Source organism: Megascapheus bottae, chromosome 20 (assembly GCF_031878675.1).
Source record: "Megascapheus bottae isolate mThoBot1 chromosome 20, mThoBot2.hap1, whole genome shotgun sequence".
NCBI classification, from domain to species: Eukaryota; Metazoa; Chordata; class Mammalia; order Rodentia; family Geomyidae; genus Megascapheus; species Megascapheus bottae.
The window spans coordinates 16,004,333-16,023,236 of NC_143528.1; the positions used below are offsets into that span (position 1 = coordinate 16,004,333).

An 18,904-nucleotide genomic window follows, 5' to 3' on the forward strand; every position below is an offset into this window, starting at 1 on the left:
TGTAACAGATGTCATTCAGGATGTTATTACAATTATTGTAGCGCCAATAAAAATTAATGTAATTGTAATTAATTGTAATGTCATGGCTATAGTTTGTAACAGTTGTCTATATATATATATATGCATCCCAAAGTAAACTTTCTGATTTTACTTTGTTATATAATAGAATCTTGGATGGAAATCAGAAGCATGGAGGAAAATCTAGGGTAAAGATTTACCATGGAAAAAGATTTAAAGGCTATTACCTAGAAATGAAAGGAAATTCTAAACCAAACTTTGAGAAAATTCACTAAAAACTTAATATTAGAGTACAGGTTGAAAAGTAGGTTTGATCATAATTTAGATACTCAAAGTCAGCTCATATATAGAAATTAATCATATGCTCTGAAAGAATAAAATTTTATTTCAGGGTTTCCTCTTTTTCTTTTCTTCATGATATAAGAATTCAACTTTACTTGTATTTGCTCAATCATGATCAAAATTCTTAGCTACTTTAGACGGTTTATCTTATCACTAAATATTACTAGTTTGTAATATGCCTTGAATCAGTTATGTTAGTTTATTTTCATATTCTCTAGATATCAAAATACTTCCCAATTGAATTTTGATTTGAAATGAAGATGTAGTGTTGAAACTTTAGTCTTGTTGGATTGGCAGTACTCTTCCCAAGTACTGTGAAAGCACAGTGGAGAGCGATGTCACCTTTTATGCCTATTTCAGCATTAAATTATAGTAGATGAACAAAAGCATTATGTGGCTTGGTGTCACATTAAAGTTAAAATTTACATATCATGGGAGTGGCACTGTGGTTCAAGTGGTGGAATACTAGCCTTGAGCTGAACAGATCAAGACCCATGACTGACCAAAAAAAAATTAATATCAAATATACTATTTTGTTTTCTAAATCATGTATAGTCTTGGTATGTAAGGTGTGTGTGTGTGTGTGTGTGTGTGTGTGTGTGTGTGTGTGTGTGTGTGTGTGTGTGTTGGTTTAAGTACTGACAGTTGAACTTGAGCTTGGTAGGCAGGTACGCAGGTACTCTCTTTGAGCCACAGCCCTACCCTTTAGCTTTAACTAATTTGAGGATAGGGTCCTATACTTTCTTACCTACACAATGATCCTATTTATGCTTCCTGCATAGCTAGGATGGATGTCAAGCATATAGCCAACATAGCCAATGAACACCTGGCCTGTTTATAAATAATTAATTTTTCTGTAGACTTACATTGCCCACTAGGGGAAAAAGTAGCGTTCTGATCTTATTGTGCATCAAAGTTTCTGTGAGTGACTAGCTACAAAATGTGGCATGACATGAATCGTTACAAAATGTAAAAGCCATTGCTACTATTGTTACTATTTCCTAAGTATTTATTAGCCATGTAATCCCTCTTGCATACAATATATTACACAGAAAAAAAAATTCCTTGTACTTAATTTGGGAACTTTTCAGACCGAAAATGCTCAGATTTTATATTTTAATGGAATTATACTTGCTTTGTGTTTTATATTAGTAGTGCTGCTATATTACAGATTTTCATATATTCAAATTATTCTTAAATAGGATGAACAACACAATTATAATTATGCTAAATTGTTTTGTTCACACATATCACTCACTACTCTAAATAGTTGAGTATTGTGACTGTCTTACCCTTTCTCTTTACCTTGGCCATATTTCAGGAAAATTTAACACATTGATCTATAATTTTCCACCTATTTAAAATACTAATATAAATTATACAAATTAAGTTTAATTCCTTTATATTCTACAATGTACTGTTTCAAAACCATGGAGCATGAGTACAGTCTCTTCAAACATAGGAGCATTTCTCTAACTTTTTTACATAAAGAATTTAGGCCACACGTTCTATTTTTTTGTTTTTGTTTTTGTTCTTTTTTGGGTCATGGGGCTTGAACTGTGGGACTGGGTGTTGTCCCTGAGCTCTTCAGCTCAAGGCTACCACCCTACCCCTTTGAACCACAGCCCCATTTCCCTGTTTTCTGTTGATTAATTGGAGATAAGAGGTTCCTGTACTTTAGTGCCCAGGCTGGCTTTGAACCATGATCCTCAGATCTCAGCCTCTTGAGTAGCTAGGATTACAGGCATGAGCCTGGGCACCCAGCTACAAGCTCTGTTTTTTGAAAGTGTAAGACAACAAATAATTCTGTTTAAATGTGCATTTTAACAAAGCAAAAACTTTCAGTACTGACATTTACTAGTCTGCAGTCATTAGTTGGTATTAATGTTAATCAAAATATTAACCAGTTAAATAATTTCAAAAGTGACATATGCTGTAATTTACATTGCTAAATACTCATGACAACCAGATTCTCTGTTTCCTAACTGGGATTTTTCCCTTGGTGATGTTTACCTCACTGACTGTACAGTGTTGTACTTTGGGATCAGGCTATCAGTTTGCTCATAAGGTCTTTATGATGTAGCCTCTGTAACAGCAGTAAAAGGTTAAGAAAGTTCATATGATCTGAATTCAGGTGGAAGACCCAGAAAACTCATCTTGCTTCTACCTTATTAGCTATTAAAACCCACTTTAGAGAAACACTGAGTTATAAATTTTATTTTTTAAGTGATGAGGAGAAACAGATTCCAGAGAAAGGCAACAAAACAATAATTAAAAATGTATTACCTAAGGAAAAGTTAAAAGTGATTATTATACCTGAAGAATATACCTGAAGACTATGCTTTAAGACATTCAAAGCTCGTTAGGAATATATCTAGTAACTAAAAAGTATATATTCTCAACAATATACCTAATTTGTAGAATGAAATGGAAAGGTAATGTCAAAATTTTTAGAAAAATGATATGTTGAAGTGAAACCCATAGAGTTTGAAGAAAGGGGGTGGGATCTGAGTAGATGCATGCCATGGCAAGGAAGATTTCTATTGATAAGTGGTGATCGATGTAATGGCTTTGTAATGATAATTTTCACAGTCTAAAAAGAGCTTCAAAACAGTGAGCAATCTTCCATGTATTTGATGAGAAGACAAAAATGGATACTTCTGTTGCTCAGCATCTGAAAACATTACAAGTTGGATTTATTTTCCTCCAATTTCATAGCTGCATTTTGTAATTCTTGATGACACAAACCATTTCTTGAGTTACTTTTAAGTGAGATTGCACAGTTCCCTTATTTTTGGTAGTGTTTCTATATGTTCTTTACTTTGGAACTCCCAAAAGAAAGTTCAGGCAGTAAGAAACACAGCTTCGTCAGAATCCCGGTCCTTACCGCTGTCTTCACTTGGTGCGCACTCACCACCACTGGGAGACCGACAGCTCAAATCCTCCACCCCTGACTCTTGATCACTGTTCACCGACAGATCGGGATCCGAGCTCTTCAAATTGTCTTGAGTTAGAATGAGGGCTGAATCTTCATCTCCCTGGGAAGGGCTCCTGGATGGAAATGATTTCATATTCCCACTGTAGTCCTGGGGTGTGTTGGCCAAGCTGTTATCTGAGGTAGAAAACCCGGAGTGTTTGCTGGGCTCACTTGGCTTACTCTTTACTTTAGTGCCATTCAACTGGACTTTCTGGATCTTTTCCAGCCTCTAAAAAAGAAGTAACAATTGTAAGGAAAAATTAGTATTTATCGGGGCTGGAGAGTGTGGCCTAGTGGTGGAGTGCTTGCCTAGCATGCATGAAGCCCTGGGTTCCATTCTTTGGTACCACATACACAGAAAAAGTCAGAATGTAGTGCTGTGGCTCAAGTGGTAGAGCACTAGCCTTGAAAAAGCCCAAGACAATGCTCAAGCCCTGAGTTCAAGCCGCAGGACTGACAAAAAAAATTGAATTTCTTTAGTATTCATTATGTCATGAAGGTATAATGTTAAGGACACAGGAACAAGCAGATGTGATTCAAACCTAGACTTTATGGATTAGGCAGCTTCAACTGCTATCACATATATAAACAGAATATTACATAATTGTTAAAAGTGGATTAGTGGGGCCGGGAGTTTGGCCTAGTGGTTAAAGTGCTTGCCTAGCATGCATGAAGACCCGGGTTTGATTCCTCGGTACCACATACATAGAAAAAAGCCAGAAATAGTGCTGAGGCTCAAGTGGTAGAGCTCTAGCCTTGAGAAAGTCCAAGGACAGTGCTCAGGCCCTGAGCTCAAGCCCAGAACTGTCAAAAAAAAAAAGTGGATTAGTGGATCTTTACTACATGTGAAAGTTAATTTTACTTTTTTACCTTTCCGTGCTTTCTCTATAAGCCATTTTGGTACTCTCCAATAAGAGTAGCACTGACCATTAGGCAAGTAGTACAGCAAGCCAAAAGCCTGAATGGCCTCTGTGTGTGTCAGATCTCGAAGCTTTCATAGAAGACTGTTTAAGAAATAAACATGGAAAAATAAGACTAACAATTACAAGAGGGTCTTACTTCTTCTAGGGACTCCAGTTCTTCCTCCAACTGCTGCGACTCTTCCTTTACTGCCATGAGGTAGTCTGTGACTGACTGTCGAGGCTGCATCCCCTTTTCAAAGCGGTTATACATTCCACTCCAAAACCTGGGAAGGCAGACATATTATCACCACCTCCTCAAGAATAATCCAACGCAAATTATAGGCTTGAAAAAACAATTTCTTAAGGTAGAAATGTCAAGTAGATATGTTATTTGGGAAAAATCTATACTTCTAGAGAAGAGCAAATTCTTGAAGACTATATAGATAATATTGAATTAGAAGGCACATAAAGTTGGCATTAGTGTCTCATGCCTCTAACCCTAGCTACTCAGGAGGTTGAGGTCTGGGGATTATGGTTTGAGCCAACCTTGGCAAGAAAGTTGGTGAGACACTTAGCAAAAAAACAAAAGTACAGCTCTGGCTCAAGTGATAGAGGGCTGGCCTTAAGCACAAAAGCTCAGGACAGTATCCAGTCCCTGAGTTCAAGCCCCATGACCGGCACTAACTTAAAAAAAAGGCATCTATTTCTATAATAGATTGATGTGTAGCACATGTTACCACTTTATCATGTCACTATTTTAGATAATGGCTTAGTTTTTAAACTGACTTGTGAATAAGATAATTGTTCCCCTCTTTTCCTATACAGTAAAGCATACTAAATGCAAATAATAATAAATGGCATCATAGGGATATTCTTAGACCTGCTTGCTTTTAGTCATTTAAAAAGGCAAAGTACTTCAGTAGCAGGCACTTAAGAGTTACCCAGCGCCTAGAATTGTGCTTGATCCTCAATAAAAATGCGCTGACTATTAGTTAAAAATAAGCTGCAATTGAAGTGTGTCTCAATTCCTCTAAAAAGTTTATCATGAGCTATGAAAGCTTTTTTTTTTTTTTTTTGGCCAGTCCTGGGCTTGAGCTTAGGGCCTGAGCACTGTCCTTGGACTTTCTCAAGGCTAGAGCTCTACCACTTGAGCCTTGGCTCGAACCCAGGTATTCATGCATGTTAGGCAAGCACTACCACTAGGCCAAACTCCCGGCCCCCTATGAAAGCTTTTTTTTGTATTACAAATTCTAGAGAAATAATACCAACAAAAGTAAAAACAAAAGCATCCCTAGAAATAAATTCTACAGAGGAAAAAAAATGCCACTGTGAGCCAACAGAGTAGGGAGAAATACCATTTGTTTTTCTGTTGTGTTGTCTTGCTGACCTCTGACTCATTTTTCCATATCATAAAAGAATAAAATACAGCATACATCTAGAATATACCAAGTAGGACCTGTAGGAGGCCACCTGGGTCTCCCATTCCACTGTGTACAATCTAATTTGTTTTCCAAAGAGAAACTGATTACATACTTATACATGAAGTTGCATGGAGCAATGGGGAGATGGAGACTTCCCTGAGTCTGACCCTGGTCAGTTCGAAACAGAGGATTCACATAGTCAGCTCGGTTCTTCCAAAGGTGAGACCATAAGGAATATGTTCTTTCTTGAACTCTGTTATAAAGAAAATAAGCCTTCAGATTATCAATCTGAATAGGTGTATAATGTTAGAACTGGAAAAATATTAATCACAGTTGACTGAAAATCAAATGACCTGTTCGGTGGCCTGGAAATCCAAATTCAGAGTATTTATTTAAAAACATGGAACAACAAATCTCTATAGTTTCTTGAGTTCTCCCTCCTCCAAATACTTCCTCAACACTTTTTGCCAGATACTGTTCTAAGGGCTTCATGTGCTTCCTCTCGTTCATCTTCACTGAATTCTTACATGATACATCCATTTTGGGGGAAATACTAAGTAAAGGATGGAGAGATATAATATTCTCCCAAAGCCCCATAACTGAAGTAGAAAAATCAAGGTAAGCAGATACAGTTGCATTAGCTAGTTATTAACTGATAGTTTTCGAATTAAGTCTTGTTGGGAGCCAGAGTAGAATCAAATTGTACCTTGATTTGCATCAGACCATGGCTTTATTTTCTTATTGTTTTATGGCCTTATTCTGTTTAAATTACCTGAGATTTATCATATGAATGTAACAGTTGGAAGTTCCCTGGTTTCAAGAAGGGATATAGGCGGGAGTTGACAATAAACGAGGCAGTCTTTACTTGGGCTGCAGACATCCTGGACCCGGTGTGTCTGTCTCTCTTCTATTTTTTCCTAGTCCTTGCCCCCTATTTCAGGAACCCCAATCTGCGAACCCTGGTTTGCTGCCGGCTGGCCCGGGCAACTGGAGCCCGAACAGGGATCCTGAAAATCTGGGACGAAGGTGAAGGACCCCCCCCCCTGTGGTGAGTAACACATCGTAGGACTATTAAGAGAGGATCTTAAGAGAGTGTATAGTCAGGAGTAAAAATTATGGGTCAAGTTAATAGCCATAGGTCATATGTACCGATCTTAACAGGCCTACTTGAAGCCCACGGAACATGGGTGGAAAAAGGGGTGCTTCAGAGCTTCCTACAGTTTGTCGAGGAGGCATGCCCGAGGTTTATAGAGGAGGAATTCCAAAAAACCTGGCAGCGGATAGGAAAAAGAATTCAAGAATATTATAATGTATATGGCCCCGAAAAGACCCCAGTAGAGGCTATTGATGTATGGAATTTAGTAAGTGAATGCATAAATCCTCAACATGAGAATGCTGAACTTAATCTTAAATTAAGGGAAATTTATGAGTTAAAGGACCCTTCTGAAAAACCTGAGGCTGAGCCATATGCCACAGCCCAAGAGAGTCTAAGTGAGATCTTGAAAAGAGAACAACCAGTAGATATTGAGTATCAGAATTCAGATTTGAATATCAAGGAGGAAAGTTATGATGAGTCAATGGAGGGCCGGATGGCTACGATGGAGAAGTTAGAAGAAATCCTACATCTTCTATCGAAAATGGGGATGGAGCAGAGAGCCCCCCCAGAAGTAGGAAAGAAATATGACCCTCAGGCCACTATGGTGTCTGATTCTAAACCTTACCCCTCACACCCATCGCCTCCGGCTGCAGCCTTACGGCCTCAATCCCTTTTTCAACCTTTAGGCAAGCCTAAAGGCCCTAGCAACAAGTCCCTTTTAACAGGCACTACAACCAGGCACAGTGCATCGCAATTAAACCTGGTTCAGGCTGCTAGAGAAAGGGAAGATATTTCAGGGCCTTGATGCTTCCCTAGTTTAGTTGGTCATGATGAACAAGTATACCATCAACCTGTTCCTGTTAAACTATTACAGGATTTAAAAAGTGCCTGCTCCCAATATGGGCCAACTGCCCCTTTTACTCAAGTAATATTGGAGGCCGCTTGTGCTGGTATTGCATGCCCAAATGACTGGAAGCGGCTTGCCAGAGCATGCCTTAGTGCAGGAGAGTACTTATTATGGGAGACAGAGTTCACTGCACAGTGTCGGGCTAAAATTGAAACAAATAGGTCTAAGAACCTGCCTTACACTTTTGATCAGTTGTTAGGAGAGGGAACCTATAAAACACCGAAGATCAATTGGGTTATGCAAAGGAGGCCTATTTACAAATAAATGCTGCGGCGAGAGAGGCTTGGAAAAGGTTACGCAATTACAATCGTACAAAAAATCTAGTAGAAGTTAAACAGGGACTGAATGAACCTTATCTAGAATTTTTGTCTCAATTAATGGAAACTGCAGACCGCCTAGTACAAGATGAGAACGCAAGGAAGATTATAGTTAGACACATAGCCTATGAAAATGCCAACGCCGCCTGTCAGGCGGCTATCAGACCCCATAGGAATAAGGGAGGAATCACGGACTTTATTTCACTGTGTGCTGATATTGGACCCTCCCATGTACAAGGCCTTACTTTAGCCGCCGCTCCTCAAGGAAAGACTGTTACTGAATTTCTAAAATATAGAGGTCAGCGGCATTCTCGGGATGCTAGACCCCCAGGGCGTTGCTTTTCTTGTGGACAAATAGGACATTGGATGACGCAATGCCCACGCCAGGCCAGGTTAAAGAGAGAAAAATCACCTGGCACATGTCCACGCTGTGGTAAAGGGAAGCACTGGGCTAAAGATTGCAAGTCAGCAACAAATCACAATGGCCGCCTGTTTTCGGGAAACTGGAGAAGGGGCCAGCCCCTGGCCCCGCAAAACCATGGGGCAGTCCCTCCCTCTTCTCGGCCACAAGTGCATCTTCTAACAACCCCCCAAGATCAGTCTCCAGCCTCCTCCGTGCCACCCCAGGCAGTGCAGGATTGGACCTCTGTTCCTCCACCTGCTCAGTATTGACCCCAGAGATGGGGACGCAAGCTCTCCCCACGGGGGTCTTCGACCCCCTTCCCCCGGGAGTGGCTGGATTGCTGTTAGGGCGAAGTAGCTCAGCCCTTAAAGGGATACAGATTACACCTGGCAAAACTGACCAGGATTTTACTGGAGAAATCAAAGTTATGGCCTCTGCCCCGAAACACGTGGTATCGATCCCAGCCCGTCAAAAATTAGCACAACTAATACTTGTGCCTTTACCTCCCGGGGAGACTGCTAATTCCCCATGTGGACAGAGAGGATTTAGATCTTCTGATATCTATTGGGTACAAAGCATAAAACAAGAGAGGCCTGAGATGACTATATTTATACAAGAAAAGCCCTTTAAAGGAATATTAGACACTGGAGCAGATGTGTCTGTGATATCTAAAAAACATTGGCCAGCCCAATGGCCCCTGACAACCTCTATGACTTCCCTACAGGGGGTTGGGCAAGCAACTGACCCACAGCAGAGCAGTGCGATCCTTGTTTGGAGAGATGAGGAAGGGCACCCTGGTCATTTTCAGCCATTTGTCTTGGATCATCTGCCAATTAATTTATGGGGTCGTGATATCATGGAAAAAATGGGAGTGTATATGTTTAGTCCTAGTGCTGCGGTCACTAAGCAGTTACTGGATCAAGGCCTCCTCCCCTTTAGGGGACTAGGCCGAGCAGCACAGGGGGAGCCAGAGCCACTCCAACCCCAGTCTCACCCCCCGAGACAAGGATTAGGATATTCTTTAACGGGGGCTGTTGTTTGTCCTGCCCCTCATGCTGATCCCATAAATTGGCTCTCTGAAGAACCGGTATGGGTCGAACAGTGGCCTCTTTCACTAGAAAAGATCATTGCAGTACAGCAGCTGGTACAGGAACAGCTGGACTTGGGACATGTGGCCCCTTCTAACTCTCCATGGAATTCTCCAATTTTTGTTATAAAGAAAAAGTCAGGTAAATGGAGGCTGTTACAGGATCTGAAAAGGTAAATGCAACTATGGAACTGATGGGGGCCCTACAGCCTGGCTTGCCTTCACCCATGGCAATCCCAAAGGATACTTATAAGATTATTATAGATTTGAAGGATTGTTTCTATACTATACCCCTGGCGCCTCAAGACTGTAAGCGCTTTGCCTTCAGCGTCCCCTCTGTTAATTGTAAAGAACCCATGAAGCGATATCACTGGCTTGTGCTTCCACAGGGCATGGCAAACAGCCCAACTTTATGTCAAAGTTTTGTAGCTAGAGCCATTTCTTCCACTTGTGAAAAATTTTCTTCTGTTTATATTGTTCATTATATGGACGACATCTTGTTAGCTTGTTCTGACCCTATTGTCGTACGACAAGCCTTTGGACAACTAAAGCAAGATCTGAGCCTCTTTGGCCTTATAATAGCAGCTGAAAAGGTTCAAGAACACCCCCCTTTTACGTATCTAGGCCATATATTAGGCCCACACTATTTTAAAAGCCTCTTCTAGAGGCAAAGGGAATTCCTTTAGCCTTAAAGGTTTTTCAAATGCAAATAAAGACCAAAGTGTTAAGAGTTTAAGTTAAAAAGTGTAAAAGTTAAAGAAAAGTAGAAATGGTTTCTGAACAAAATTTAAAAGTAAAGTTGTCCTAAAGTTTTGTTTCTAAAAAAGAAACAAGGAAAATTAGGACCATCAAAATGGTTGCTTAATTGCTATTTCAGCTTACTCTTGTAAGTTACTTTATAGCAATCTCCAGCAGGCCCATGGAGAAGGTCAGCAACCCTTATTCAGATGTAATTTTGGCTCTTACCAGGTTCCAGGTAAGATCATGCTTTGACTATTTCTGAGTTGACCACCTTGTTGCTTTAATTGGAGTAACATGGTCTTTTGTAGGACTCATTGATCTGATAGCCGCAGCTTTGAGCCTGCCCGGGCAAAGCAAAGTCCCTGTGAGACTGTGGTGTCTAATCTGCCAGCAGGATGTTGGGACAGAGTTGCTTTGGAGCTCGAAGTGGCAGAGTGCTAGCTCTGAGCTGAAAAGCTGGGGGGAAGCACTCAAGCACCAAGCTAGGGACTCACAGTGGCAGGGTGCTAGCCTAGAGCTGGAGAGCTGAGGGACAGTGCCCAGGCCCCGAGTTCAAATACAGCAACCAACAAAGTGAAATGCCAAGGGCATGTTTATCCCTGTGTGGAGAGACACTGCTGGGACACGAAAGCCTCTGCTTAGATGGCAGAGATGGTGTCAGATCTTAGAGTCACTTGTGCTTGGCCACTCAAATTAATCAGAGCCGGGAGGTCATAGAATAGTTTGTAAGCATGCCTTACTAATGCCCGTGCCTTTCATAACTGGGCAGGAACTTGTCAATCATCTGTGATAGTGGGTAGTTTAAAGTTCTAACTGAGTAAAGTTTGATTTGACTCCAGCCACAAATTCAGGAAAGTTTGTGGATCTGAGGCTTGTGTCTCTATTAATCTGTTTAGATCTGACAACTAAAGCATTGTTTAAGGTTGCAGAGATTTAGTTCCCCAGACAATCAGGAAAATGCCTTTAAGCTAAACTATTGTAGCTAAAGAAGGTTTGTGCAGTTGTTAAATGTTGAATATGATCTCTAGTTTGGAGTAAATTATTATTCCTGATATCTAATCCTTGCAACCCCTTGATAATACAGGCTAGGCTTCTTAAGGTCCCTGGTCAAGCACAGAGACAATGCCCCTGAGTCAGCTTGAAGAAGTCACAGAAGCTGAATCTCCGCCCATCAATCTCTGTTAGATGAAGGGACCAAAGTCATTTTTGGAAAATGTGACAGGATAATTAGAGGTATAGGAAAGAGTAAAAATTGCACTTGTGTTTCTTTTAAAATAAAAACGGGGGATATGTTGGGAGCCAGAGTAGAATCAAATTGTACCTTGACTTGCATCAGACCATGGCTTTATTGTCTTATTGTTTTATGGCCTTATTCTGTTTAAATTACCTGAGATTTACCATATGAATGTAACAGTTGGAAGTTCCCTGGTTTCAAGAAGGGATATAGGCGGGAGTTGATAATAAACTAGGCAGTCTTTACTTGGGCTGCAGACATTCCGGACCTGGTGTGTCTGTCTCTCTTCTATTTTTTCCTAGTCCTTGCCCCCTATTTCAGGAACCCCAATCTGCGAACCCTGGTTTGCTGCCGGCTGGCCCTGGCAAAGTCTAATGATATATAATCTGTAAAGTAATTCTATGGAAAAAAATTTGTCATTTGCACTTCTTAAATCACCTAGTTATGGTTTTTTTTTTGTTTTTGTTTTTGTTTTTTGCGGGGGGGGGGAGATTGGTCATGGAGCATGAGCTCTGGGCCTGGGCACTGTTCCTGGGCTTTTCAGCTCAAGGCTAGTGCTCTACCACTTGAGCTACAGTGCCACCTTTGGTTTTCTGGTGGTTAATTGGAGATAAGGGTCTCAAGAACTTCAGTGCCCAGGCTGGCTTTGAATTGCGATCCTCAGGTCTTAGCCTCCTAAGCAGCTAGGATTACAAGCATGAGCCACCAGTACCCTGCATGTTTTGTTCTTGCCCATAACTTATTTGAAATCTCAGGCTATGTTGTCTTTACTTTTACTCTTGAATAATCCCATACAATTTAAACTAAAAATGATTTGAGCTGCAAGGCACACATGGAGATACATACCTATAAGCCCAGTCCTTGAGGCAAGAGGATTGTGATAGACTGGGCTACACAGCAACAGCCTCAAAACCAAATAATAACAACAAAAAAATTCTAGTGGCCTGAGTTTCAAATTTGCTTTTCCAGTTATATTTACAATTTTGTCTCACAAAAAAATATCGACCAATGTATATTTTTCCCTTTTAAATGCAAAATTTACTTTCTTTAAATAAAGTTGCCAGTAAATGACAGTGTATTAAGAGTGTCAGTCTGGCAGAAACTGTAAGAAAATGAACGTGTACATATTTCTGACGTGTTGATGTCATTTCAGCCACTTATGCAATAATTATCAGGAACAAGAAAAGAACTTCAGTTTGCCAGTATAAATATGTGACTGAAGGAAAGATCCTTCAAAACTGTGAAAAGCCACCTAAAATTTTCAATTCTTAAAAACTTTAGATAACAATTAAACACCAAAAGACTTACTTGAGTTCTTGTCTCTCCTTTTGGCTGTTACACAGGAAGTTTCCAAATTGGCAGGAATAAATGTGATGCTGAATGTGAATCAAAAATCTCTCATTGAACTCAAAGGCACAGGGAAATTGTTCCATTAACTGCCATACACACTCAATGAATTGGTCAATTACTGGAGAGATTTCTTTTGGGTCACCATCTAGATTTCCATATCTACAAAACAAAGTATTTGAGATTTCATAGTCAATTTTTTAATATAAAACTATAAATGTAGAAATAATAAAACCAACCCTAAACTTAAATACATCTTACAAACTCAGAATGAATAAGTAGGAAATGTTATCTTTTAAATTCCAATTTCAAAACAAACTTCATATTAAAGGTCTGGACACAAAAGAATATTAATGCTAAGGCTAAAGTTCAAAGGACTTTACTTGAAAAAGGGAAGTTTTAAGTTGAGTTATGTCTCTTTTCAGTCATTTTTATGTTTGTTTTTTCTGTATATGGTCTTCTACCTCAGAAATGTTAAGTGCCTAGTATATAGAACTCTCAATTGAAAATAATATTGTGATCTTAACTGGAGTTCTCTCTCTCTCTCTCTCTCTCTCTCTCTCTCTCTCTCTCTCTCTCTCTCTCTCTCTCTCTCTCTCTCTCTCTCTCTCTGTGTGTCTCCCCCCTCTTTCTTTCCTTCCCTCTCTTCTTTTGCTCACTTTGCCATCTAAGCCACCTTTTGATGCTTAATTTAAGAGTCTCACAGGCTGCCTGGGCTGGCTCGGAACCATGATCATTAGATTTCAGCCTCCTGAGTAGTTAGGATTACAAGTATGAGTCACTGATGCCGGGCTTTTAATTTTTCATTTTTCAGGCAGAATTATTGACCTAGCATAGTGGCATAGACCTCAGGTCTAACACTTGGAAGTCTGAGGAAGGAGGGTCACATTCAGAACAACAGTTTAGATTTTTACCTGTGATTAAACTTATGACCAAAGGAGATCCAGTCCTTTTCAATCAGTACCTACATAAGAAAAAATAATATTACAAAGGGAAGCAAATAGTATGAGACCAAACATCCAAAACTCAGTATCTATAGATAAGCTGCAAATGATGAAGAATGAACTATCCAGCAAAGTTGGGAAGGGCAGGGCAAAGTTGAAGGTTATGAATGGAAAAATAAATATGAACAGATATATGAAACTAATACCCACACCCAATGAGTGCTCCTCAAGTAAAGGGCATTGTTCATCTTGCTGCATATATTTAATTGTGGGACTGGTGTTCTTATCCTTATAAAAACAGACTAAAGCAAAGGATTGAATATTTGCCTGAGATCATGATATCACAAAGCAGTGGATGCCATTTGGGTCTTATGTTGCAAACCTTGTCTCCTAACTGCCACGTGATACTGCCTCTATATAAACTAAAACCCCAGTCTTTCAGTGAGAAATAGGAATGTTTTCTATTAGCTTTACTACACACTTTTCTAAAGTGAAATTTAGGAATATATTACTGTTATAAAATATTTTCCTATGATATAAATATATTAATATACAGATTAGAATATATTTTTAGTCTTGCTTTCAGTTTAGGATTACCAAAAATTTACAATCTGGATTTAAAAATATTTATATTCAACAGTCCCATTAATATCACCAAAGCTCTAAAATAGCCCATTGGTTTCCCCTAGAAATACAATAAAGTAGGTCCTGACTCTACGGGTATTGTGTGCGTGCTGCAAATTCTGTGGTTGAGTGTGCACAGTGAGGATGGGTCAGTGGAAGAAAAGAATGGTGTGACTAAGCCTTTCACTTTCCAGAGAGATTAAAGCAGGAAGGTCACCTTCAAGTCTCACACCTGTCAGAAGCAATTGGCAGTCCTTAGATACTTATTCTCCACCTACACCCCTCCCCAAATAATAAGGAAAGTTATGGAAAGGAAGACTGCTTTTCTGGGTGTCAGCTGATATCACGCTCATGCAACAGTAATGGTATCTCAGCAAGGCTCCTCAGTCCACCTTTGTCCCTAGCAGGGATTCAGGATTCATTGAAGGACTTTTTACCAAACCATGGAAGCTCTTTGGATCATTGTGATGAAACTGCATTATGATAGCCACAGCTTTGCCACCTCAGGCAGAAAGAATGAAAAGATGGAAACTTGGCAGTTAAAATTTTTCTCCCCAGATCTATTTGCAGGTAAAATATAGAAAATTTTATTGCCAAATTAATCTTTTTTGAGATTGAGACATAACTCAAGTGGTAGAACACTTGCTTATCAGGCAGAAAACCCTGAGTCCAAACCGTAGTACTGTCAGATCGCATATTTTTTTCTGAAGTGTTTTCTGCCATATTTTCACACATTACTGTGAGCTTGAAATACTTCTGAGCAAATTATATATATATATGCATAGATAGATAGATAATTACTTAGTAGGGTACTAGTGGCTCACACCTACAATCCTATTTGGGAGACAGTTCAGGGGGACTAAGTTTAAGATCAGTCCAGGCAGAAAAGTTCCAAGACCCCTTCTCAACCATTATCTGGTGTTGGGACCTGTGCCCATCAGTCCAGCTATGCAAGAAACTAAGATTGGGAAGATAAGGTTCCAGGACAGCCCCGGTGCAGAAAAATCACCACATGACTCCATGTCAGTGGAAGAAACTGGGCATCATGGCAAACAGCTGTCATCCAAGCCATGTAGAGAAGCCTGAAGTAGATAGATTGTAATCCAAGCACATGCTGAGCAAGAAGGAAGATCCTATCTGATGAAAAAGGGCTGGGGGCATGGCTTAGCAAAAGAAAGCCCGAGTAAGGAGTGCAAAGCCCTGATTCCAAATCCCTGTATCTCAAAACAAGTATTTTCCAAACTGCTGAATATATTTTATATTTGCCCACGAATTTCATGGAGTAGTGCCAATATGAATTGAACTCAGTATCCTATAAATTTTTCTCTTTACCTTAAGGCTATTTTACCTTATCTCCAGTTAATCTTGATCTACTAAGAGAAAATACAATGTCAATTAGAAAAAACTGCAGCAGAAAGTTTTTAAAGTACAAAAGAGGACACTGCTGGTCAGTCTCGCATCCCTCTCTCGTAAAGGCCCCAGCCAGCCACACTCACCATGAAGCCCTTCAGAGTTCGGTAGTGAGGGTCCAGGAGCAGGCTCGCCACGGAGCACACCTGAGCAGTCCTGTCCCAGCCATCAGAACAGTGGACCAGCACACTGGCCCCTTCCTCTGAAACTGCCTGAAAAACACCCACGGATCAAGAAACAAGGAATGAAGAGAAGAAGGAAAACATCATCAAAGGCACAGGGGTAGTTATAGACTTAAAACAGTCTTCCATTTTTTAAAACTTTATTTGGAAGAACTTTACGTATTTACAAAACAACACATAAGAAAATACATTGAGCCCCCATCTACAGCCAATCAACTTTCATCACTTTTTAACTCATTAATATTTGCTCCCTCTGTCCTCTCTGCCTCCCTCCTCCCTCTCATTATTTAGAAGTTCCATGCATTATACCTCCCACCTACAAATATCATAGAACAGGTCTCTAAAAAAAAACCAGCAATTGCTTTAAAGACATATCCACAAGCAAAAATTAATAATTCCTTAATATTTTTTTTTAATTTAGCAATTACACCGTCATTAGAGCATGGCCAATGGGTGGCTTTGTGTTAGTTGAAGCTTTTCTTCTCCTGTTATATCCAGAAGCTGCCACTAAGGTTGCCTCAAAGTAGAGTATTTATTAAATAGAAGTTTGCTTCCCTTTCAAACATCATGGCACTTATCCTCACCCTCACCCTCCTGCCACTCTTTACCTTGCCCTCCAATTTTCACATTAGCTCTGAAATTCTGGGGTTACTACCGGTCCCTACAATGCCTCCCTGAAAAAGCAACATTATTTTTAATTATAAAACTATAATGTTGGGCAGGGGTATGGCCTAATGGTAAAGTGCTTGCCTAGCATACATGAAGCCCTGGTTTCAATTCCTTGGTACCACATGCACAGAAAAAGCCAGAAGTGGTGTTGTGGTTCAAGTGGTAAAGCACCAGCCTTCGGAAAGGTCAAGGACAGTGCCCAGGCCCTGAGTTCAAGCACCAAGACTAGCAAAAAAATTAAAAATAAAACTATGATGTTACACAAGAATAAGAAAGTCAAGTAAGGGATGAACAAATATAAGATCCTAGAAAATTTGCTAAGAAGGAATTTCTACTTGCTAGTATAAAAGTACATATCCTCTGAGGTTACAAATCTTAGCAGGAAACATAATTCCATGCTAGCACTTATCACTACCTAAGATCCTAATTTTACTTGTATATTCCTTTGTAAAACATTTTTGTGGCCCATAAAAAGGGCTCCCTATTCAATGTGGCATGGCAGAGTGTAGGCACTGCGGAAGGGGACCTTGGAAGTGAGAATGTCCTGCTGGTGTTAGATTCTTCTCTGTGAGATCTCATACCTTTGCAATGAAGATTCCTGCATCCATGATGGCTTTAATGTGCTTCAACCAACCCGAGTTCTCCAGGCCCCACAGAAAATCACTCATGGAAGGGGACTTAAGCTCACAAACTGAAAGATAAATTGTGTCATAAAAGTGAAATTACAACAATCTCTCATTTTACATTGTGATAGGGTATTTTATAGACAGTTTGTTAATGATGTCTTTTTGTTGTTGTAGAAACTGCTTGCAAGACTTAGGTCAAAATAAATACCTCACTTAATTGAATTTGATCAGGATATATTGTAGGCATAAATGAGAATGCCACAACAAAGCCCTACCACTCTGCAACTAATAAAAACAACAGAAAAATAAAATAACTCACAAAACCACACTTCTCACTTGCAGTAGATTTCTCTGTGAGTGATGAAGTTACTCAAGGAAGTTTAACCTATTTAGAAGTCTCTAAACATTATATTGCACATGTACCTCTAAAATAAAGGGTGAAACAATTATTGCCTCCCTTCACACATGGCATTTCCAGGAACAATGCACTTTGCTAACATTCAATCCAGCTGTGATAAGAGTGTGCCTTTCTTTTGTTCAGTAGTAAAATGGCACTTAGGAAAGGTGAGAGAGGAGAGCTGGCTTAAAGCCCAGCAGTCATGGTTTTAGGAAGAGCATATGGAAATTGACGGTCCAGGAGACAATTCTCAGAAAGCAGTGTGGACACAGCATACCTCAGCAAGTTTTCCTGACGAGCTCAGGGGAGCTCAGACACAGTATGCCGCCTGATAACTGAACTGGCTACAAAGGCCATGTCAGCCACAGAAACACCTGAGCAACCCCTGCCAGCCCTGCCCCAGCACTGCACATCTGTCTTCTAGTAACACCCACCCAGCAGTACCAGATAAGTCCGCCAAGTGGCAGGCTTGCTTCTACCCATGGTTGCACCCAGAGCCCGCCTGACAAATTCATGCATCCCTATGGCTGTCTTCTCACCACCCAACCCCAAACCATGACCCAGTGTACAACCTAATCCTAAAATATGTACATTCTACTTTGTGAAGTTCAGAATTCAAGTGATCCCTTTAAATCTTCCACAGATAATCTCATTTTTGTTGTCACTTTTTTTATTTTCACTAAACAGGCCAAACTTTCAGGTTATTAGAGGGCTGGAGGCTAGTTAGCATTCTTGGGTTTTTTGTTTTGTTTTTTTTAAGTCTAAGGAGCCTGGGAATATCGTGGCATCCAAACTCTGAAGCTCAGCCCAAGAATGAGATCCTTTTTACCGTCTCTTCCCCACAGGTCTAGAAATGACAAGCTTAAAAATAAAGTTGCAGGCTAGGAGTTTGGCCTAGTGGTAGAGTGCTTGCCTAGCATGTACGAAGCCCTGGGTTCGATTCCTCAGTACCACATATTTAAAAAAGGTGGAAGTGGTGCTGTACCTCAAATGATAGAGCCTGAGCCTTGAGGAAAGCCCAAGGACAGTGCTCAGGCACTGAGGTCAAGCCCCAGGACTGGCAAATAAATAAAATAAAATAAAATAAACTTGCAGTCAGGTGCCAAGGGCTCACACCTGTAATTCTAGCTACTCAGGAGGATGAGATCCTAGGATCATGGTTCCAAGCCAGCTGGTGCAGTAAAGTCCATGAGACTCTTATCGTCAATAAACTCAAAGAAGTGTTGTTGAGGCTCAAGTAGTAGAGCACTGGCCTTGAGC

At 40.2% G+C, this 18,904-nt stretch overlaps 1 protein-coding gene across 2 annotated transcripts in view; it reads right to left on the reverse strand.

Annotated features, from left to right (window-relative positions):
- Positions 1 to 2,841: 2,841 nt before the first annotated feature.
- Mtmr7 (myotubularin related protein 7) overlaps positions 2,842 to 18,904 on the reverse strand; it is an 81,401-nt gene continuing 65,338 nt past the window's right edge. For both annotated transcript variants that reach the window (XM_090354005.1, XM_090354006.1), the window contains exons 8-14: positions 17,203 to 17,312; positions 15,857 to 15,982; positions 13,707 to 13,756; positions 12,754 to 12,954; positions 5,773 to 5,913; positions 4,397 to 4,523; positions 2,842 to 3,566 (exon numbers count right to left, since the gene is read on the reverse strand). In XM_090354005.1, coding sequence (XP_090210131.1) covers positions 3,204 to 3,566; positions 4,397 to 4,523; positions 5,773 to 5,913; positions 12,754 to 12,954; positions 13,707 to 13,756; positions 15,857 to 15,982; positions 17,203 to 17,312 — 1,118 coding nt within the window. In that variant the 3' untranslated portion in view covers positions 2,842 to 3,203. The remainder of the gene's footprint in view (positions 3,567 to 4,396; positions 4,524 to 5,772; positions 5,914 to 12,753; positions 12,955 to 13,706; positions 13,757 to 15,856; positions 15,983 to 17,202; positions 17,313 to 18,904) is intronic.